Source organism: Grus americana, chromosome 2 (assembly GCF_028858705.1).
Source record: "Grus americana isolate bGruAme1 chromosome 2, bGruAme1.mat, whole genome shotgun sequence".
Lineage (NCBI taxonomy): Eukaryota > Metazoa > Chordata > Aves > Gruiformes > Gruidae > Grus > Grus americana.
In genome coordinates this window covers 42,804,180-42,828,126 of record NC_072853.1, presented here as the reverse complement: position 1 = coordinate 42,828,126, position 23,947 = coordinate 42,804,180, and the positions used below count along the sequence as shown (strand labels likewise).

The 23,947-nt window shown below is 41.1% G+C and overlaps 1 protein-coding gene across 3 annotated transcripts; it reads right to left on the bottom strand.

Annotated features, from left to right (window-relative positions):
- Window positions 1–1,721: 1,721 nt before the first annotated feature.
- On the bottom strand, window positions 1,722–23,304 carry LOC129202732 (transmembrane protein 68-like). Of its 3 annotated transcripts, none has more exons than XM_054816159.1 (7): window positions 21,367–23,304; window positions 15,597–15,927; window positions 13,871–14,035; window positions 10,445–10,638; window positions 4,350–4,410; window positions 3,811–3,950; window positions 1,722–2,004 (listed from the first exon to the last, which is right to left on the bottom strand). In XM_054816159.1, exons 1-7 carry the CDS (start codon window positions 21,508–21,510, stop codon window positions 1,900–1,902), a joined length of 1,140 nt encoding a protein of 379 aa, XP_054672134.1. In that variant the 5' UTR covers window positions 21,511–23,304; the 3' UTR covers window positions 1,722–1,899. The 3 variants fall into 3 exon arrangements, with proteins under 3 accessions (XP_054672134.1, XP_054672135.1, XP_054672136.1); XM_054816160.1 differs by having other exon boundaries at window positions 21,673–23,304; XM_054816161.1 differs by lacking the exon at window positions 13,871–14,035.
- Between the last annotated feature and the right edge of the window lie 643 nt (window positions 23,305–23,947).

Below are 23,947 nucleotides of genomic sequence, written 5' to 3'. Positions count from 1 at the left end.
TGAGTTGCAGCACAGCCCCTAGCATCAGGTATGAAAGGGCGTAGACTTTCAAAGGTTGTGCAAATTCAGATGACTAAAGTGTTTTAATTGATGATGCTAATGTGCTTGAAAAATAGGACAGGATACTCAGAGAAGGGGGCTGTCTGGTCATTCTGTAGAGTTTCTGTGATACAAGGAATACTTTCAGATTCTGGTTAAGATTAATTCCTCTTGTTTCTTCATCTGTGTCCCTTTTAGTTCCTTTTCTCACTTGACTTAAGCTCAGGCTTTCAATTTTAGCTTATATTGTTGGAGTGCACAATGTAAAAGACCACATGGTTTGAATTCCTGTTCATGTCTAGGCTTATCACTCAGAATCTTGACTTGCTTTAGTTTATCATCTCCTATGCATGTTGAGTCTCTGCTGGGAGAAAAGTCTTTCTGCCTGTATACAGCAATTATAGTTAAGGTGTTCAAGTAAACATTCCTATGTCTTAGGATGGATTTGAGGTTTTTTTTCAGGACAGGATTCTTGTCTTTTTGCTCCAGGGAAATAACTCACCTGTCTATCCTGCTCCCTTCTTCAGATGTGCAAGAAATATTTGTGGAGAAGCAGCATGGGAAGAGAATGGATTTATCTTAATCCAAAGAGTTAATTTAGTTTTCTAGTGAAAATGGGCAAACGTTGTATATATTTCCCTAGATGCTACATAAAGTTTTAGGATGCTGAGGGGACAGATTATATAGGTATTAGAATTACAAGAAGGAAAAGCAAAGGACAAAAATTACCTTTCTTGGTGTTTCAAGTTGGTTGCATTTAATGGCATACTGGATAGATTACACAAAGTTCTCCCGCTCCCACCAGCAACAACATCCCACAGCTTGTTAAAAACACATTATGCTTTGCAGCAAATTTCAGTATTCCACAAGTTGTATTAGGAAGACAACACTGCCCTGTGTCCACCTTTCCAAACAGACATTTAGGTTCAATCCATACAGGGACAGCAGTGTTGCAGTACCACATTTTTGGGCAAACCACCATTGATGATAAGCCTCAGGGCTGCATTACCTAAGCAAGCTTGCCCCCAGCCTGCTCTCTGCTCACCAGGAGATCTGGGTGAGTACAGCACATCTGTACTGCAAACACACTATGATGCACATTCTCAAGCTGGGGGGCAGCCTCATCCACTAAACCAGTATTGTATGGTGCAACAGTGCATGAATGTACCAGCTCAGACTTGAAACTACTTTCTACATGTGTTTGCATAGTGCTACACTTAACTAAAGCTTTTTCTTCCTCTCTTGGAGAGACTTTTCTTTTTGGATGTATCATTCCTACTTTCCAGGGTACCAAACCACTAAGCTGATGTGTTTGTAAGAGTCTAATATCTCGTTTAATGGGATTATTTCTCTTTTTATAGTCTCTCTAGAAAAGTGGCCTAAGCAGCAGATCATTAGCTAAAGCAAGATTGTTTCTTCTGACGCTGTCTCGCATGGGATCCAACAGGGAAGGTGGCCACCGATGGGTGGACTCTGGTGGGACAACACCGACTCTGAGGTTCTGCTCTGAGACTGGACTATGAACTGCTCAAAACATAAACCCACAGATCTAGACAAAAATTCTGAGGCTCTCAGATGTATGTACATACTTGTTTTAGGAACCAGGCAAATCCTGGCTACGTGATTTCCTTTTGGGGAATTTAGCTGTTGCATTGCTCTTACACCTAAGTTTTCAGTCTTTCTGACTTCAGAATATCTTCAAAGACACAGGCAAACCTTCAAGAGGTTAATTGTTTTCTTCTGTCAAATCTGTAGAAACTTGTAAATTAAACTGGTTGAACACCAATTATTAGTCATCATTGCCGTAGGACATTGTTTTTTACTGTATGCTGTAAAAACAATGAAATAAACATAAGCATTCTAATCACTTTTACGACGTTTATCAAATCGCTCCAGTAAAGCCTTCCATATGCTGCCTGGGATTGTTTGGTGCTTGCTTATGAGAGCCTGGACGGCAGTCTTTGTCTGAAAAGAGAAGAGAAAGTTGTCTTTACAAACCTGTTTATGGAAGGAAGAACAACAGTATAATCGCTGACTTCTCAGAGGTTCAGGAGGTATTGGGAAATTCATACATAAGACCTACTTTAAGAAAAAGTCTTTCATATTAGCTAGTTGTCCAAATGACACTTTCCTTGGAAAGGAAAGGAATAAAAACATTGATTGCAGTTTGGATGGGCTCAAATTATTGAGATTTATCAAACCTGAGCATTACTAAGTCAAAGCAACCTTTAATACATTCAAATATTAAGTTTGTGCGATCTCCATCCCTGAAGGTTTTCATTAGAAGCGCTGGATAAAGCCTGACTAACCTCATCTGATCTCATAGCTGACCTTGCTGGGACCAGGAATTTGGAGTAGGGACCTCCGTCTCCCCTTCCCAACGTGACTTCTGTATCATATACAGTATGCATATAATAAGAGAATTCGTATCTAAATTCTGTTCATTTTTACTCTACATGAGATTCAAATGCAAGTTTATGGAAGAGAGGGCATGAAATATTCTGTATTTCTACTAGGGATAAGAAATAATCTCCCTTAGTTTTTCCTCATGTATTTAAACTTGAAATAAGGGTAGCTACATACTCTGGTGATCTGCCCCAGAGTGATGGTAGAATATCACTGGGAATATAAGAAAAGAGTAGCCAAACCTTTCCTCACAGATTCAGGTCCTGACTCTTTTCCAGGGCAGGATCAGATAGAGCCAGGCCACTGCTCACCTCAAACCCCATTTAAGTTGGTTTTTTTTTTAAACTAATATGAGCCACAGAAGACCTAACCATGCTCCCACTGAAGTGGGTGGTCAAAGTGGGTAATAAAGCAAATCAATGTCATGGGAAATTTCAATTTCGGTTTTGCAGGTACACAAAACACTGTTCCCTCAAAATACAAGAATATGGATAACCGTAAGGGCAGTCTTAGCACTAATATTGCTTCCAGGCTCCTAAACCTGCTAAGACCAAACATGGCAGTTTGCTGGGGCAGTTCCCTTCTAACAGACCAAACCTGTCTTTCTAGTTTCACTGCTGTGAAGCCCAGAACAATCTGCAGTACATCCTTAAAAAAAGGAAAAAGAATCTTTTGGGGGGCAGCAAGGTGGTTTTTTACATCAGTGATTCCTAACAAGTGTTTTGATCTGTGTATTCCTAGGCCATAACAAATTTCTCTTGCATGAAGCCCTCCTTTGATCTATGAAAAATTTTAAAAAGTGCATTTTCTGTAAACATTACTATTTTGAAAAATGCCTACACCCTGGATCTATAAACACTTTTATGCTCCTGGGCATTGATTTCACCAAGCTATAGGTACTCAAAATATTTTTTTATTTTGGATGCAAATTATTTTTGTAACATTTTCCTTTTGACAATGAGACTTAAGCTCTTGTGGAACTTTGTTTCTAGAGCCCTATGTTATTTAGAGAAGATTCTCAAAGATATTTGTTATATATGAAATTTATTTTCCTAGTTACTGAAAACAACTTAAAACATCGTTTACATCATTTCAGTTATCAAAGGCATGCGAGAAATAAAGTTAGCATCCCAAGAAGACAAGAGCTCACACATTTTGAAAGGATGAGAGCATCCCAATCAACTATTACTATGTCAATACTTAATTGTAGGTATCCATACATTAAATAACCCTGGAGCTCAACTGCCCATTGCTTTAACAAGTTTGTAAAAGTGCATTTCTCTTTATTCAAGCATACAAAAAACTAGTTTCAAGTGCATAGAGGGCAAAGTATGTAGTTCAGTATTACAAGGAGAGCTAACTTACCTTTTCAACTAATTCCTCTGTAGTTATATTCGGATCGTAAGGGATTGGCTCCCCAATATATGTGCGAAATTTAACTGGAAGTCCTCCATACGGAGGAGTAAACGGCAATCGAGTACTTTCATACAGCTGTCTAAAAAATCCTGAAATAGTTTAAGGGAGGAAAAAGTGAGATGATAGTCACAGAAAACACAATCCAAACTTGTAATCTGATTAATATGGAAGACTTCTTAAAAATGCATGCTTTATCTGACGGTCAAGACGAAATTACAGGATTTAGGTAACTGTCCACCAAAACAAAGCTCAATAGACTTAATAGATCACTGAAATAAGACTGCATTAAAGAACCAAGTCACACAGCACAAACCAGTTGTACACAAGCTATTTCCATATCTGAGATACCCCTGACCCACAGCAAGCGTGTTAGAGAATCCAAAGTAAGCTGAAGTCTGAAAAGCAAAATCTAAGACAAAGTGAGAGAAATCTGAGAGAAAAGTGGAGAAAACATTCCAAATACTTAAAATATATTTTAAAGTTCTTACTTCTTTCTTTAAACATCCTATATCCTTCCCGGACATTTTGAGTATACATTGGAATGATGGGCTAAGGAATCACAAAAAAAAAAAAAGAAAAAGGTGGAAATGTTATACCAGGTTTAAATTTCTATTTAGTGCCTGTTAATGCAGCTAAGAAAATCACTTGACTACAGAGGATAATTATCAGTCAGTTAAGCAGCAAACAAGGAATCTTGTTATAAAAAATAAACTCCAGAATAGAAATAAATTTCTATTTCTAAGCTCCCACAAACATTGCTGTTTTAAAGTCACCAACTGTAAGGAAAATGACTGACATTTTAGTAGAGGTTTATACCTTTCATTTTGAATGTACATTATAAAAGTTAACTGAGATTCTAAAAAAAAAAACTTCTATATATATTTATTGCAGTATCGCTGACTGAAACCTAAAATGAAGTTTTGCAGTTTCTCTGCCTAAAGCTTGCATCATGTGCAGTGAATAGGAAAATACTCAGTTCATGAAGTCTTGCAGAACACAAGTAGACATTCACATTTGGCATGTCTCATCTGCTTCTTAAAGTAAGGTCTCACTGAAGCAGTAATGTTTGGATAATACCTCACTAGAAAAAATTTCTGCAGATCCTTTGGACAAATAAGGCAATTGTATGTCCTCATTGACCTGGACTACATACTGTCTGGAGGGCAGATCCTTAGGCAGTTACAGAACAAGTTCACTTCATTATTGTGGCTAAAAAGAAAGACATTTGAGATACCTAAACTTAAAACAATCACGTCTTACAGCCTGAGGTAAGATTTCATAGTTTGTAGACAAACCAACGGTGATTGTATCCATACATACAACTTTCTTCTCCTCTATTGTCCATTTTCAATTTTTGAAACCGTATTTTGAGCATGTTGTTGGAATTACTTTTCCAGAAGGCAATGAAAGAACACCTTTCTGCTGTTAAGAATCACTACCACAGAATAGAAACTACAGGATGAGAAAAAAACAAAGCAAGAAAAAGACCTAACTAGAGCCTAATAACTCAAAGTGATGGAAAACATTTAAAGGAAAAAAAAATGTGACAGATAACAAAAATATCAAACATACATAAAGTCATAATAGTGTGGTGGGTTGACCCTGGCTGGGGGCCAGGTGCCCACCAGAGCTGCTTTATCACTGCCCTCCTTCAGTAGACAGGGGAGAAAAGGTATAACGAAACACTTGTGGGTGGGGATAAGGACAGGGAGAGATCACTCACTAATTGTTGTCACGAGCAAAACAGACTGAACTTAGACAGAAAATTCATCTAATTTATTACCAAGCACAACACAGTAGAGGAATGAAAAATAAAATCAAATCTTAAAACACCTCCCCCCACCCCTCCCATCTTCCCGGGCTCAACTTTACTCCCGGCTTCAACCTCCTCCCCCCTCAGCGGCACAGGGGGACGGGCAATGGGGGTTACAGTCAGTTCATCACACGGTGTTTCTGCCGCTTCTTCATCCTCAGGGGGAGGACTCCTCTCATCGTTCCCCTGCTCCAGCATGGAGTCCCTCTCACGGGAGACAGTCCTTCACAAATTTCTCCAACATGAGTCTCTCCCACGGGCTACAGTCCTTCACGAACTGCTCCAGCGTGGGTCCCCCACGGGGCGCAGACCTTCAGGAGCAGACTGCTCCAGCGTGGGGTCCTCTCTCCACGGGGCCACAGGTCCTGCCAGGAGCTTGCTCCAGCGTGGGCTTCCCACAGGCCGCAGCCTCCTTCAGGTGCCTCCACCTGCTCCGGCGTGGGGTCCTCCACAGGCTGCAGGTGGAATCTCTACACCCCCTCATCCTTCCTCCATGGGCTGCAGGGGGACAGCCTGCTTCACCATGGTCTTCACCACGGGCTGCAGGGAGATCTCTGCTCCGGCGCCTGGAGCACCTCCTGCCCCTCCTTCTGCACTGACCTGGGTGTCTGCAGAGTTTCTTACATCTTCTCACTCCTCTCTCTGGCTGCAAAAGCTCTCTCTAACTTGTTTTTTCCCCTTCTTAAATATGTTATCACAGAGGCGCTGATTGGCTTGGCCTTGGCCAGCGGCGGGTCCGTCTTGCAGCCGGCTGGCATTGGCTCTATCAGACACAGGGGAAGCTTCTGGCAGCTTCTCACAGAAGCCACCCCTGTAGCCCCCCCGCTACCAAAACCTTGCCACGGAAACCCAATACAAATAGTAAACCCTTCAGAATGAGAAATTATGGGAAATTATTATAAATAAACTCTTAAAAACAATCAGTAACATCTTTTAAAAGCATACAACTACAAGACACTAAAAATACCACACTTAACTTCAGCTATTGATTGAATACTATATGTCTAACATTTAAAATGTTTGAATTCCACCTATCATACAGACAAAACACTTCATATTTTAGGAACAGTGCAAGAGAAACATATGTTAGGCTATAAAGAAATCTAGCAACTACGGAAGTTAGTCATATACAATGATCAACCAATGAAGTACAGAGCGGGTAGCAATGTTCGGTCCCTAAGCTGATAAAAATGGGTGCACACATAAAAGCTTGCCTCTGTGAAGCAGCATGGCCAGATCTGCAGTAACCCACAGATTTAGATTTGCTGTGCTGGAACTGAGCTGAATCACACCCAGGCAGCTTGAAAATCACAGAAGGATAGCCGTGGTTGGAAGGGACCTCTGGAGATCATCTAGGCCAACCCCTTGCACATACCTAAGATTTTTATAGACCTTGAACAAATTTTTTGGCACAGATAAAATGTAAGGATCTTCAGAAATGATGACTCCTCCCCATTACCCTGTCAAACTCCAGCCACAGGCAAAGGGTATTTCTGAAGCTCAGGCCCCTGGCACACATAAATTCAACTGAGGCAAATGTATGCCCCAGAAGTTCATTGAATAATGACATTAAATAATAATGCTCTCCTCTGACCACAGGTAAGCAGAGTACCTACAGAAGACAAAGTGGAAACTGAATGTGGAAACATGCAGGCAAGGACTGAGGCTGAAACTACGTTCCTTGGTTGCTTTTCTTCAACTTTTTCAGTGGAAGAACTGTCGAACTTCCATAACATTATAAGAAGAATGGGAATGTCTATTCATGTATAAAGTTGGTTTCATCTTGAAATCCCCATTCCAGTCATCTGCATCAGGTTATGAACCACCATGTAGTCATTTTGAATACTGTAAAGTGTCTGTGGTTCTTTGGTTGATGGCTACACTGTATGTAGAATAAATTCAAAAAAGGCATTTATAGTACTCTCTTGCCTTAATCCAGGGTTTGAATAAGTATTAGCAAAACATACATGAATTGCTACCTTATAGAGCAAGTTCTGATAGTTTAGATGAGTCTATCCCCAGTCTTCAGTCAACCTACAAGACTGATATGGCCAGTATTGAAAAAGATGCAGCAAGAACAAACAGAAACAGTCAAACTCCAAAGTTGTCAAAAGATGGAATCCAGTTACTACAAGCCTAACTTTGTATGAGAAATGGTATATAAGGTTAATATTGCCCCCTCCATGGCAAATGCACAACACTTCTTTTTTTAAAGTGTACTAAAGTGTGTCTGATGACAATTTCCAGAGAAATATCAAAGGTGCTCAAAATTCAGTGGAGCCTGCAAGCTAATTACAGTGATGTCCACCACGCTGGGATCCAGTCAGACTTCCTGATGATAAAAAACCCCCCTAAAACCCCAACAAAAACTGAATGAGTGCAATAATAAGTGGCACTGGAAAGGTGAGCTCAGGCTAGTACGTGTCAAAGGAGAAAATATTCCCTCTGCTTTCCAGGTAACAGATAATCTTACGTAGTGTCTGTTTTACCAAACATGTTATACAAATGACCACAAGAACCTTTCACACTGGAAGAACCTTATCTTCAATGAATACCCAATTCATTAAATAAAAAAACCCACAAACCCTGTCAACAGGTGCTAGCAATTTTAGGTACAGAATCATAGAATGGTTTGGGTTGGAAGGGACCTTAAAGATCACCTAGTTCCATCACCTAGTACTATTCAGCTATTTCCATGTGCTTCTAAATTATAGAAGACTGGAAGGATTAAGAGGATTACTAACAAGGATTTTTGTGATGTGTTTTGAATACGGTGGCACCCTTTATTAAGGGGTTTTTAATTCAATTTTTATTAAAATAAAAGCTTATTACATTGTAGAATTACACTATAAGGTTCCAAGTGAAGTGAAAACATACGGCAAAAGATTGTTCAAATGTTTGAAGTAGCTCAAAAGACAGATATGAAAGCAAAATTATTAGAAATCACAAAGTGACACCTCTTTCTGACTGTTTGAGGATATTATTAAATTAACACATAAGAGGAAAGACTATAACGGAATTCAAAATGCCCACATGAATTTGACTGGATTTATCCTATTCACATTCCGATATTTTCCTAGTAGTGGCGGTGTACAGGCCCACACAATATATGAAGTAGTGTGACTAATGTTTACCAGCCCACGCTTTTGAGAAAAAGGACAAGGGAGGGAACAGAAGCACATAAAACATGACTTTTAAAAGGCCACATGACAAGACAAAGAAAGAGGTAGAAATAGGACTCCCAGCCTAAAATTACTTTGGGTAAATGCCTCTAAATTTATTCTAGTGTTTAGTTATCTCCCCACAAGATTTCAGAGACAGTTAAGAAGAAATATTAACCCGAAGCATGTATTTTGCAACCCTAGGTACTTCGTAGTAGGAGCTTTAGCACAAGAGACCAAAGCCAAGTTTGAGAAGCAATGTATTTGATGGGGTGAGAAAGAGCTATAACTGCACAAAAAACCTGAAAGGAGTGGTAAGAAATTAAATTTAATGGGAAGAACTCAACTCCCTGTACAGATTCTCCTATATAGACAGAAAAGGATTACATTTATGTGGAAGGCCAAAGGGCGCTGCAATTGATGAGATATTCATAAGAACGTAAAGAAAAATGACAGTTGTGCGATTCATGAGAAAGCAGCAGCAAGCTCATGGCAGAACAGATGAAGCCTGGATGTGCACCAGTATTGTCAGACACAACGAGTGCTACGTATGCTAAGTCTAAATTAAGACAGAAAACTCGTCTCTAGTGGTGATGATGAGGAGAAGTGGCAGGAAGGAAAAAGACAGGGTTGTTTGTCTTTCAGCTCTGCGACATCCCAACTAAAATTATTTCCCAGAGACTGTATCAGAGAAATAGTCTCCCATATGAAATTAGATGGAGGAAGTCAGAGCCAGCGGTAGAAGTCTGTATTTGTAGATCATCATCCACATAGAAAATGTAACTGAAACTGTGGTCGTGTACATTAGTGGAGTGCAAACCAACAGCAGCACATCTCTAGAGGATGCTGAAGATCTGACATCAACACTGAACACATTTCAGTGCTCTGTTTTTAAGCAGAACTAATTTCTGTCTGATACCATTGGCTGAATGCTTATTTTCAACTGCAGAGTATTAGGTCCCACTTCTGGTTTAGTTTCAGCCAAAAGGAACACAGCTCAGGTATTCTAACACGTTCCATGATGTGAATGAAAGCATGGTGGGTGAGGGAGATGGGAAAACTTCAAAAGTGCACACATGATTCGAACTCAGACACTGATGTAGACACACCTTATGTTAGTCGATGCAATCTTTCACAAACATGAAGTAAAGGGTAAGAATAAAATCCTGGACCCTCCCAGAATATATGAGAAGAAAGATAAGGATAATACATTAAAAAGCCCTAAGAAAATGAGTGCTCATATAGAAATAAGATAAAGATATAAGTCTAGTAGGATGAGAAAAAAGAATGAAACCTTAGAGCAATATGAAGGACCACAATGAAGATTCCTGAAATACAGTCAAGACAAGAAAGTGGATGCCTGCATGATGGAACTGTAAAGATGGATGCCCTGCCAACAGTCAAGAAAAAGCTATACAGTTCCATAAAACCCTTGCTCCCTATGGATTAATGTGCTTGAGGAAAGTGGTGGGAAAAGGAAAAGAAATCTTTACTCCCAAAGCTTTTATTCTGTCTGGAAGATTTTCCAGCAAACACTCCTCAGCTGCATTTTATAATGAAGCATGTACGCAATAAGCATAAACTGGGATCAGTGACATATAACACTCACCACTTTTGCATCTAGAGCGACCTGAGCAAACCCTTTTCGATTTCCCCACATGAGTTGATAACTTTCATCACTGAATAGTGCTTCTCTAACTCCACCTGGCGAGATGGACACCAAGTGTCCATTCTTCAGTGCAATGAGACATTCTTCCCTTGTACCTGGCATAACGCCCGTCACTTCCAATAATAATTTAAGTCCTGCAATAAATAAGTAGCAAATACATATTATTATAACAATATATCACAAATACTGCTTGCACGTAGGAACAACACTACAGCTAAATGAAAATCTAATAGCTATATACTTAGACTAAGGCAAACTTGTACAAAGGAAGTAAAACCCGCACAGAGTAAATATTGGCAAAATGACAAATATGTGACAGTGATTTTGCCCAAATGTTATGAAGATGAACCAGCTTATCAGGAGCATCTCAATAAATTAATGCCTCCACATGCTATTTTCATAATTATCAAAACACCAGCCATGCAACCAAAACTTGTGCATCATAGAAGTCTGAAAATAAACATCTGTTCCTCCCTCCTCCTTTTTAAATATTTTAGTACAGAAAAAAATTACAAATTTTCAGTACAATACAGATTACTACAAAAATAAATAACCTGACAAGTAACTGTTTTTGGTATTATTTTAAAATGTGATGTTTAACATTTTAAACATGGAGGCTTTGAGTTGTTAAATTGAGTATTTTGTGGTTAAATTGCAAACTATGTGGATCAAATTGGACTAGTGTGCGACTATTAAGATGCACAAATGGCAGAAGTTAGCAGGGCAGTTTCAGCACTGCATGAACAGTTCAATGGATCTCCTTCGTTTGTTTCCCTAACTGGGATGTCTCCAAAAGACATATTGAGAACCACAGAAGCACTCTATGCTTTCTTACATTATCTTCACGTTTTAAATCTGTTTAGAACTCCATAGAGAGTTCACTCAGCAAATGAGTTTCCCCAGTCTTCAAATTCACTGTCCCAACAGCATGGTTTGAAAAGAAATTGTTTATATTAATAAATGTAAACCACAACTGTGGACCGCCAGAACTGGTGTCTAGCACTGCAACTTTGATAAAGGTCTGCAACAGAAACTTTGGAAGACGGTGGAAAACACAATGCCGCATCTTGTAATTGAACTGTATGTTATCTTACTGAAAGCATTGTCTTCAATAGATCTTTCTGTCAAAGACAGATGTTGACTTTGTTTAATCCCTTTGGGAACTCTCATGTATTCCTGTTTTATCCTGCAGCCATGAGTGCCATATCCTGCTCAATCCTTTGCTTGGCTTTAAAACTTTTGCCTGTTAAGAGTTATGATGTATCACAGGAACATGTTATCACTCCTTATTCCTCTTTTCCAGGTCACGCAGAATTTTATATCCCTCGGTCATGCAAGACTCCTGTCCTATGTACTGGCTCTTCAAAGGAAGCCATGCCAGGCTTGTTCTGATCATCCTTGTCCTTTCTTGTATCTTTATTACTTTGCAGCTTTTCTGAGCTGGGGAGACCAGAATTCCACACAGTGCTCAAGATGTGGGCACCATATGCATTTTGAGTACATAATGGTCATTCCTCTTTTCTTCTTTTTTCATAAGCCTAAAATTGTTTGCCTTTTAGCAATTGCTGAGACTTAAGCTGACATATTCCTAAAGTCATCTAGAAAATTTAAAGCCTAATTACACATTCATGTGTTTAGACTTGTTTTTCTTTCCTTCTGCACTGCTTTATAACTAATACCAGGTTTCATCTGCCATTTAATCAGCCAGTGATTCAGTATTGGTAGATAACCGTACCCTCTGTATGGGCTTTTATTGCCTTGAAAAAAAAATGGCCAATATAAAGCTTTGTCACCTCACTACTGATCTAGATTATGATCATTTTGAACAATACAGGTGCGAGCACTGATCTTCATCGGTATACCTGGTGAATTCTGCTTCTTCATGAAAATGATCTATTTATTTCTACCCTTTATTTCCTACCTTTTAATCAGCATTCATTCACAAGATGACTTCTCCCATAACTGTAATTAATCCAACAGACAGCATATGCTCAAGAGCATTCTTTAAAGAACCAATCTGTGAAGTGCAACATTTCTCTGCAAAAAGCAGGTAAGTATGGTAAAGCAAGAGAAGGTTAGGGAGAAGTTTCACTCAGTCTATTACTTTCAGCCACATTTTCTACTAATGCTGCAAATGAGGAAGCCTAATCTCCATTACTTGTGGTCTTTCTTACCAGATGCCTTTTTGGTAGCCTTTTTATAGGTTGACACCATATTTGCCACCTTATGTTCCTCTGGCATGAACATAATTCAAGCAATATGTTATGTACACATCAGTAGTCCAGAAATTCTACAGTTGAGAGCGTTGCTTGGTCCTGACAATAGTTCACTAAAAATTTGTAATAAATATCTATGCTACGGACACTTCAATTTGAAACAGAACCCTCTCATTTATCCCTTAAAAAAGAAGCCTCCTTTGCAACATTCTGCTAAGCTTTAGGAGTCCTCTTAAAAGCCAATCATCTCTTGATGACTTCAGGCTTCTGATGTGTTTAGTACTGCACAGTGTTTACTAAGTATGCCTTTAGCAAATACTTCCTCACCACCTTTCTAGGGATGCCTTAGTATGTTTTTGCATCAAACTTGTTTGAGTTTATGCTCTTTGTTTCCAATGTTCGAACACAACTTCCTTTTCTGAAGAATGTCTTTCTACTTTTAAATAGCTTCCTTTACTCTTTACTATTATAATAATTTTTAATATAAGTGGTATAAAGGTGCCTTTAAATAATCTCCCTGCTATTCCTTCTGGATGGTCCTTCTTTATGCCTTGTTTTTCTAAAAATGAATGAGGTTTGCTTTTCCCTATCTTCTCTGTTTCACAATGGAATTATTTATTTCTGAGTCTATAACGTGTTGAATGTGTTGTGGTGGTCAGTATTACAGAGCTCTCTTCAGCAGTAAAATCTTCAAACAAGTTTTGCATCCTACACCAGGCTTTGATGAAAAGATAGATGTGATGTCATACCCCACTGCGATGGCTACTCAGTGTAGAGGGCAAGTAGGTAATTGATATCTTACCATTTACTGGGCTCTTCTGCATTCACAGCCCACTGCTGACCAGCCAGCATTAGGTCAATAATATAGTCCTATCCTACACTTTCTACTGAGGCATGACATTTCATCCCAACAGGATTATATAATGTCTATTTGTTGGCTTTGGACGGTCTACCAGTGTTTTTATGACCTTTCACTTAAAAGACAGCATATTCTACCCTGTTTGCCCTTCTGCATCTACAAGCTATTAGTTTAGAAGTCTAAAAGCAGTCTTTTAGTTTAAAAGCTCTCTTGAAAGTGTAATAAATGTGAATTTCACCAAACAGGTTGAGTGAATCCAGGATGCTTAAGTACAGGAGAACACGTTCTTACCTGGTAAACGAAAGACAAAATGATCAGCTACTGACAGACAAAGTCTTTTTTTCCAGAGAAACAGCCTAGACAAAAAGTAAAGGTAGTCTACAGGAATAGCTCCATGGTAATACACAAGAATGCCTGGTCCTTCTGGTAGGTTTTCCACACCATGAAGCTCGTAACCTGTTTGGGATGGAAAGCAATACACTGACAATGATGGCTGTAAATCATCTGGCAATTTAAATAAAAGTGTTTAGTGCCCTTTGTTAAATGACTTTCACAGTTGTGAAAGCCTCTGCAGTAGCTTTTAAAAGAATTAAGTTCTGGATGGAACTTTTGGTGAATAGCAAAGAGGAAGCCCCTCAAGCACCACAGGTTATCAGTGGACTAATTTTTTGGTGAGTTTAATCACTAGATCAGACCTGAACCTGACATTTTCCCCAGTGAGGGGACTAATTATTTCCCATTAGGAACTTTTCCCAGTCCAAAGTACAATAATTGAAAAAAAAAAATTACTGTACTGGTGTGAAACCACTTCACTGGCAGAATGAGAGGCAAACAAGCAGTCAGGATGCTCTTCTGAAATATGGAACTATGAATCTCCATTCTGTGTCAGGCAGAATGAAAACTTTGGGATTTTGCATCTCTGGTTGAGATGTTTAAGTCCAAATCAGAATCTGTAAGAATCCCAAAGAGAGGTGCTCTCCACAACAGTTAAATGTATTCACTTCCAGTGGAAGGGAATTTCCTCACAGACATGGACTTCTGTAAATCCCTCTCCAGGCTCTTCCTACATTTGATTTAGGTTTTAGGTGGAGCCAGACTAGGAGACTAATGTATACAAAGGCTTGGGAAAGCCACAGCTTCTGCCAACTCAGAGCTCTGTTCCACCTTGTCTGCCTTTATATCCACCACTGCTACAGTTCCTATCATGAGCCGTTTGAGGAGAAGGATGGGGATGGCGCAGGCAGAGTCCTAGGAAGAGGTGGAGAAAGTTTTATACTGCAGGATGTTCAAAGATTAAGGGAAAAAGCCGTGAGGAAGGATAGCAACATAGATAACCTGTTATTCTTCATCCTTAGGGCAGCAAAGTTAAGTCTTGCTCATAGCCTTAAAGTACATCTGTGGGAAGAATAAGTGCCTGGCATGCAGCTAAGGATTTTCCTAGGGAGCAGGGTGTGCTGAAAGTATCTTAAGGTTGAGTGTAATGAAACTGAAAAATCAGGTTACTTCTAAATTCTGCCACAGCACAAACTTAAATGTGGTATCTAATTATTTGTCCATACAGCTCTTAAAATTATTTTCAGCTGTTGTAACAGAAAGTAGTTTTCGCCAACTAAAAACACACTGATTGCATTTCCAACCAGTTGTTGTGTTTTGATCATTTATTAAGTCAGTTTTAAGCAGCTACTAAGGTAAATAATAAATCACACATCTCTCTTGCAGTTACATTACTCGAACTAACATTAACACCGCACTTCACTCTGATACTATATACAGGGAAGTGCACCTGCCTATCCACCTAAGAGAAATTTACCCTATATAAACTAATTTCTCCCTTTCATTCTGCTTATTCTATATTGCAATCAGTCTTTGAGGTGGAAGATTTTGGGTTAGATACCATACAAAGTATAATAAATGTCATTTCTTTGGATCCATTTGGAAGAATAAAAAAAAATTAAAACTTATGTGTATTTACCATTTATTGTAATTCAAAGCTTCAGACAAGTCATGTCATACTTACCATGCCATATTCTTGCATATATATCCCAAAAGCTTGCTATGGCTTTCCTTGCACTATCCCAAACATCACTCAAGGGATCTGCTTTTACCTCACCATTCCTCTGATATATTAAAAGCAAAATATTAGTAAGGTAAATGAAAAAGAGGATTGTTAAAGGAACTATAAAAAAAACTAATATTGCACTCATTGTCAGTGAGACAATGACTACATGAAAAAGGTATTTCTTCAGGTACTCCACCACAGTCCATTCTTCCAGTACGTAGGCAAGGCAGCTTAGGTCAGTCATCAGCATCTGTCCTGAAGCGCAGGATTCTTTTCTACCTATCATGTCCTGCATGGAGGAGGAAAAAAAAAAAAAACAAAAACAAAAAACCAGCTCTAATTTCTCTAATCATGGAAGTTTCTCATTTTAGGACAAAAGTTTTCTGTAGATATACCTGACACCTATTTTGGTATAGCACAGAGTCAAACATTTTGTCTCTCTCTGTCATGCCAAGATACCTGTTGGCAATTGCCATCCAGTACTGCCTGTAAAGGGTGATGAGATTATCCTATGTGTTTATGGATCTTTTTTATACAGCCAGATAACAGAGGCTGAAAGGGCGAGGGCTGGAGTCCGAGGAAGCCTCAGGATCCATGCAACGCGGCTGATCAGATGATTTCTCTGTATAAGTATGGCTTACTTTTTAGAAGCTCAAAAGAGGGTAAGTGATAAGTATTTTCAGCAGCGTTAGCCAGGAAGACTGCTACCAGACGTCTGGGCTCTCTTGATCCTCTGCAGAGAGTCCAGCCTGGGCTTCTGGTCCCTCTCAGCTTGGCAGCAACAGGCGGCAAGGGGAACAAACAGCTGGGTGAGCAGCTGAAGAGCCCACAAGCAAAACCTGGGCAGCCGTGGCTCCTTCCCAAGGCCTGGAGGGGCCTGGGACAGCGTTGGGTACTGCTGGTGGCACTGGGAAAAGCAGTTCTTCGCCCCTCATCCACACAACCATGCCAACACAACCTGCTTTCAGGTTTTCCAGACCTGGCAAAGGCCAAGTGGGCTCCATGGCCCCAGCAGCTCCCAGGTCTGCTCCTACAGAGGACCCTGCCTGCCTGACAGGAGGTAGCGGTTTCTCTGGAATGCAAGAGCATTCCAGCATCGCTGGCTGATTTTAAGATTCTTAAGCATTAGCCAGAGATTTAAATGTTGCAATCGGGTTCAGTAATCCGTAACTGAATACAGCTTTTATTTGCCTCAATCAGGTTACTACTTGTTTAACGAGTAAATTTTTCTGCTCCAACACCAGAACAAGTACCTACAAGAAACAAATCGTAATTGCCACAGTCAGTGCCAAGATCATAAAGTGCAGCAAGTCCAGACTTTTCTGACTTCGTGTCTTCAGCTGCGTACTTTACTTACATGAGCAAATTTGTTATACGCTACCCGCTCCATTTTTGTTTCCCTTCTTTGAAGCCCTGGGTAGAATGTAGGGGTGGACTGGTGTAAAGCACAGCTCCACTCAGAATTATGGATGACAGCAAACAGCAAAAGTGAAGAGCAGCCACAAACAAGCACTAAACTCTAACATGCAGTAAAGCAAGCAAGCCCCATGGCAAGGCCTGCCGACCAGTAGCTGTAACAGCTGTAAATTTGGTCTTGCACACTCCTATCAAAGCTGTCCTTATCTCAAACCCTTCGAACTCCATGTTGGGCACCTAAAAGGACTGTCATGGTTTAACCCTTGTAGGTAGCTGAGGACCACACAGCCACTCGCTCACTCCTCCCTGCAGTGGGATGGGGGAGACAATTGCAAGGGTCAAACTGCAAAAACTCACGGGCTGAAATACAGACGGTTTCATAGGCAGAGCACAATCTGGAAGGATAGTAAACCGGGAGCTCAAAGGAAGCAAGTACTGTATTATAACAAACAAACAAAACCAATGTGATGAAGAACGTCACGAGAATTAATATGGAATTGTTTACAGCCTGATGACTGGTGCCTGACTATGATATAGGAAGATCTGGAAATTGTCACTGAAAAGAGATTTTATCGATAACATGAAAGAAATAAAAAGAATAGTCTGCATGATTCAGATATTAAAATCTCTGCTTAGAAGGTGTTTAAGTGGGATAAAGCTGGTGGTGTGGTGCTACTCTATAGTAAAGAAGTTATTAATTGGTTAAAGTTGCTGATAAGAGCAAGGACTACAAATGCTCAATGCCTGCAAAGCACGCTGTGCCAACAGAGCCCAGGAGAAGGCCGTGTCAAGGGCTTGCCTTGGGCTACTCAATCAGAAATACTGAGCAGTACGTAGAATAACTCGTTCAGCCTGCAACGGAGGGTGAAGGAAGTGAGTGGAATCTGTATCGTTATGGGGGCTTCAGACTGGGACCACAGACTCCTACAGCCAGTAGCAAAACTGGCTTAAAATTGCAGATAAAATGTCCGTACCCATAGTAAAGGTACCAGTAATAACCCCTATATGATATGGGGATTAATTTGGATATATTGATCACTGACAGGAACCTGATGATCAAGAAATCGTATAATCTAGCAACATTTTAAGATTAACAAATCCAGATATCTTCTTGTCCCTAACACTCTTTTAAAAACCACCTGAAATTCCCTCTGGCCTCCTGATATTCATTTTTAGTACCTCTTGAAAGACTAGGGAAAATCCAGAGGACTGGAAGAGATTTAAGATTATTCCAAAGTCCCCAAACACAAGTAACTGCAGACTCAGCAGCCAGAAAAATCACTGGCAAGATTAGTGAAAAGCTGGTACGTGAACAAGGTAACTGATGCCACTCATCATAATTTTGTGGGAAACGGACCTTGTAAACAAGTGCACCTCCACTCTTCGAGGAAATTAGAGGTTTAATAGCTTGTGCAAGTGTCACGCACATACAGTTTTACTAGGGGCTTTTGTCAAAGAGTCACTTTAAGCCACACGTGAGCTGCTACGTGGAACTTGCCCTTCCACCAGCCCCTCACCCTATGTTCTCACCACCAGCCTGGTCTCCCACAGGATCAGCTGGCTCCCTGCTAACAGGGTGACTGTGAAAATGCTGGCACAAGCAAAACCGCTCTTGGGAACAGCCCAAACTTAAGTTGGCCTACGGGGATTATGAAAGTATATTACCAATGCTAATTGACATTTTGATTAAAAAATAAAGCTTTTTATAGTGGAGCACAAATGAAATGAGTGTTGTCATCAAGTGACATGACAAAAAGTATCCATCAGTGGTGGAATCCCCATCAAATGAGAACTGAGTCTATGTCCTACACTATTCAGCATTTTCTCCTAATATTAATAGGGTGTTTACATTGATCAATGTAAACAATGTAACATCCCAGGGATTCCTCTTCCTCCATTCTAATTTTTATATCACAGAAAATTATTTGCTGGCTGGAAGACAACTACATTTAATCTTATTTGCTCACAGACCACAGTACAAATTAACATAGTAACTTATTTGTTTCTGATTTTAAGTTCAATGTAGACGCTTAAAAAAAAATCAGAAAGAAGTTAAAATACATAAATGTCTAAAAGTATTTTTTTAAGCCTACAAAACAGGTATTAACAGTACAGATTTGGCTGAGGACACATGAAAGTAGCTGGGTACACATGGAGTGAGGCCACCTCATGCCAGCTAGCTGGGTGGGTGGGATACAAGCTAATTCAACATGATTCCGGTTGAATCCAAGCCAGAGTGGAGAAAGAATAAATGATTGACCGACTGAGAAAAAAATAGAAGCAGCATTGCTTTTTCTGGTAAGTAAGGTGCTCAACCAGGTTTCAGTTCCTGCTCCCACAGTTCAATTGTACACTACCTCCAACATGTCATAGTGAAACAATGAACCCTCGTCACTGAACCCTGACCCTGGTTTCTGGACCATATGATCTAAGTCCAACATGGTAAATGCATCCCTCTGTACTGCCAGTATAACATCAAAGGACTAAAACAGGACAGAACTTCTATTTTTGCCATGTTCTACTGGCTCTCTCTCACCAACCCCTTGCTGAGCCCACAAACACAATTTTGAAGCATTCTTTCTATGAAACACCATATAGGAAATTATTACATAATTATTTGAGTGCCTATTGCAAGCCTATTACTAAAGACTTGTTTGATTTTGCACTGGAATAGAATGCAAGACTGTTACTGCAACATGTTTACTCATAACTGCTCTGGTTTGCCCCAAGTCTCAAAATTTAAGAGAGAAATTTCTCTTCTGCTTTTATCAAATCTGAGCCAAGAGCAGCTCTCATGTTCCTCAATACTGAACATCTCATAAAAGATTAACAAATGGGTATAGTGTTTTGTGAACAAACATTTTTTAAATTGTCTGTATTTTTCACATCTCATCTAGTGATGGACTTGAAGCGTTACTTTTCTGAGTGATTTCATTGTTCTTCTAGAGAACAACATCTGTGTTGACATGCAAGATGTTTGTTTGGGCTCCACCTATAAAGCATATCGAATTCCAGAGTAATCGCCGTATCTACAGTGTAAAATTACAGGTGATGTCAGAGACATTAGTTCTGTCTCCCTACCTAAAGGGGAGACAACAAAAGCCTTCCAACAAAAGCCTCCTGTACTACAGGTCACTCAGATCCCAAGCTCTTGCTGAAGCATCATTTGTCGATAAGGATAATCTTACCACACTGTAATCCCAGGGAACAGAAGTGCAACAACAAAACTGTCACAAGAGACCTATGGCATCAAAATTAAAACCTTGTAGTTGGCTTTCAACCATGACTAAAGAGTGGATAATCTTGGTCTTGCTGCTCACCAGGTTGTTCTTGGCAGTAGGTTTAGCAGAGCATAGTGGGAAGATGAGTGTAAAGTAGCTGGAGACTCTTCTACAGAGAATTTTTTGACCCCTGCTTTCTTGTAGCAGGCTCCCACTTTCTCTTCTGTCAAACTCAACTGCTCTGTTTCACAAGGGGAGTAATCTAACAGTTACAACTCTACATCTTGCCTTTCGATGTAAATGAAATTCCAGTCTTACGTTTCCCAGAACTTTTGTGGCAGTTCCACGGAAAATAACTCTTTTGCTGGTCTCGCACTGCCACCACCCTCTTTATCTGCCTCCATAAACCCACCCATATTGTACGCTGCTACAGCTTTCCTCACCTTCATGGCTTATCAGCACGTCCCCCCAAAATAGAAACTATCAGCAATCACTGCACCCCGGCCCCCAGCTTTCCGTGGCTATTCCCCGTTTCGCACACACCCAAGGTACCTAACCGGGAGCACTGTTTCCCGTTTTTTCTCTTTCAGCCTCAGCAAATACAATGAACTAAATTCCCACTCGGGTGTGATTCACCATGGTGGAAACGAGGAACCGTCCCTGGCCGGACGTCACTGCTCAGCCCAGTTTCCAGAAGTGTGGCAGGTAAGAGCTGGAAGAGGGTGTGCGAAGAGCAGGAGCTGCGCCCAGTGGCGGTACCCCTCACGCTCAAGCGCAAGTAAAATACAGCAACTGCCGGACACCTACATTTACCCCTTTTCTTCGCCTCCCAACGTCATTAACGTTTTCAAACGTCATTACCGCGAAAACTCGCGGGGGTTTCCTCAGTTCCTGGTGTTAAAGGGCCCTGAGAAAGGATCGTTGCTGAAGCACACGGGTACTGCGACGAAAGACCCTCCGCCACCCCCTACCCCCCCGCACCGGCCCCCCGCGCCCGCGCCCGCCCCCGGCGTGACGTGACGGCCGCCCTCCGTCCCACCGCCGCCTCGCACCCCGGGGCTGCAACGCTCCGCGCCCCCGGCCCCGCTCACCTGCCCGCGGCGGCGGCGGCCGTCACAAGGACCCCGCGGATGGGGCCCCGTCCCGGGATAAGCGCGCCGCCGCCCCCGCGCCCAGGCCCGAGGAGGCGGGGCTGGGCCTGGCAGCCCCAGTGGGTTCCGCGCCCAAATCTCCATTTTTAATTCTTCAGCGATAAAAATCCCGGGACGGGCGGCGGTGTCCCCGCCCGAGAGCCGCTTCCCATCGCAAGGAAACGGGGATGGGAGACGCGCGGAGCCTTCGGCGGCATCTCAGCCTCAGCGCCCTCAAGCCCCCCTCTGCCCCCCGGCTCTCCTCACCCCGCCGCGGGGGGACGCGGGTGAGCGGCCGCTCCCGTCCCGAGGTCTCCCCGTCCGCGGCGGAGGCCGGGACTCCCCTTCCCGCTCGCTCCGTGGTGCCGAGGGGGGAGTTGCCCACGAACAAGCCTGCGAGGAGGTTCCGGCACGGGAACGCTGGGCTTAAGGCGCACTGCCTGCTTCAGCTGCGGCTGCAGACGGGGGTGAAAGCCTGCGGTTAGCCTGCGGGGATGAAGCGGTGTTTCCTATCCAGCTACTTCGAAATTATAGGCAGTTCAGTCAATATATTCTACAGGTAGATGGGATTTCAAACAGCTGCGGGTTGTGGATTTCAGTCTTTGCACGACTTCCCACGCAAGACTCCATCACTGCTTATAAGGCAGGAGTACCTGCTCTCTGCTTGGGAGAAAGGAGCCTTCCCCCCGGGACATGCCTCCATTCAATTCGCGTGTGCGTTGATTAGGGAAACTTTCAGACAGCGGCATTGCCTACTGAGTTGAGAATGTGCGATGGTTTTGCAAAGGAAAGGATCTCTTTAAAAAACTTAGTAGAACAGGGTGTCACGCAGACTGGAGGTGTAATTAAATAGAAGGCAGCTAGACCATGCTATTATGGCTAAATTAAGCAGAGGAAACCTGAAGCGTAATACTTTTATGTTGTACTGTTGTTCACTCTATGGCGAATATGACAGAGGTCGTATTTAGACTGATAAGATCGATAAGTACCAATTTTTAAGTTCAGAAAAGGATTAATCAGACCTGCTTAAGACAGGTGATAGAATTTCATTGATTTTATTTGATATGGAACAAGAAATTGAGGAATAACAGTGATTTGCAAATGAAGAATCTAGTTTCCCAGGTGAAAAACTGTATTTATGATTAGTGTCAACTTCTGAAGAATGAGAAGGTTCTGAGAGAGAACTTGGAGTTTGTCTCTTCCAGGATACAGCGTACTGAGTCAGGACTGACACAGGTCCTGAAGGAAGGCAGAATTGCCCACCAGCTGCTGTTCACAGTGTGACACTGCTTTAAGAAAGGTCCACTCTAACTTGAAAATACTCAGAGGACTAAGTGAGCATATTCAATAACACTGCAAAGGGGATTTGCGATGACTGTCCAGTAGGATTTATTCCTAAAGAGGATTCTTCAACAGCTAGACTGCCTCCAAACTTTTCAGAGTCTTGGTTCAGCTGACAAGCAGATTGGCTTGCCACCTGCGCTTCAGAAGATGCAGAGGATAGCAAGCGGTGCTCCAATCTGAGCATCTCCTCTTATATCCACATTCATCCCAGTTGCAGCCCTTGTGTGGCTCCCATGAAATAAAATGCATGGCTGCCATACGTTTCTTCCTGCACATACGTTGTGCTGTAGCTGTGGTTCAGGGGAAAGACTCACAAACCTGCAAAAAAGCATCCACCGGTGATGCCATCAGTGATGTTTTCTGCTGGCTTCTGGCCTTTCTGGCTCAAGGCAGAGTTGTTCAATAACAGCTTTTCTCCTAAGGGAAGACATTTAGGAAAAACTTTATATTCCTTGCCTAGCATGAAGCAGCAAAATCATTGTAAAAGTGGTTTTGCTAGTAGAGAGCTCAATAGAATGCAGATATAAAGTCTTTAAGTGGCAAAAGTAGATTTCGATCATCAGTGCAGACAGAAGAAGGTTGTAGGTGATGCTTACTAGCCAACAGCAAATGTAACTGAAATAAAGTATTTTGGTTTGTTTGCATGTGTTTTGTTTCCTTGTATTTGCATGATGGTGTACTATCATGCAAAGAATCCAGATAGAAATTAAAGAACTAAAACTGCTATTGAAGAACAGAACTATAATTAAATAACAATCGTGATAACATGGATATTGAAAAATGCATTGGAACAGAGTATTGAACAGCATTGTATGATAAAAAATAATTGCATTGCTATCTTTGCTTTTCCTTCTCTCTCTTTTTTTTTCTTTTTTTTTAAGAAGAAGAGTGTTATGAGGCTTTTTCAGAGTATTTTTAGGAATCTGGTATGGGCCTCCAGCAGCAGATTTGGATATGAAGGGAGATTTCAAATGATGGATAAAAGTACTCTGAGGAATTCAGTTCATTGCATGAAATCAGAATTTAGGCATTTGAATCTCAGGGAGTGAGAAAAGGTATCAAAGAGATGCAAAATTTCAACAGTCTGGAATTTTTAGATTAAATAATGGGCAAAAATTTTAGAAAGAAGGCTGAAAAATAATTGTACATATACCTAGTATACAATATGTATTATCATGAATATAAAGATTTTATGAGA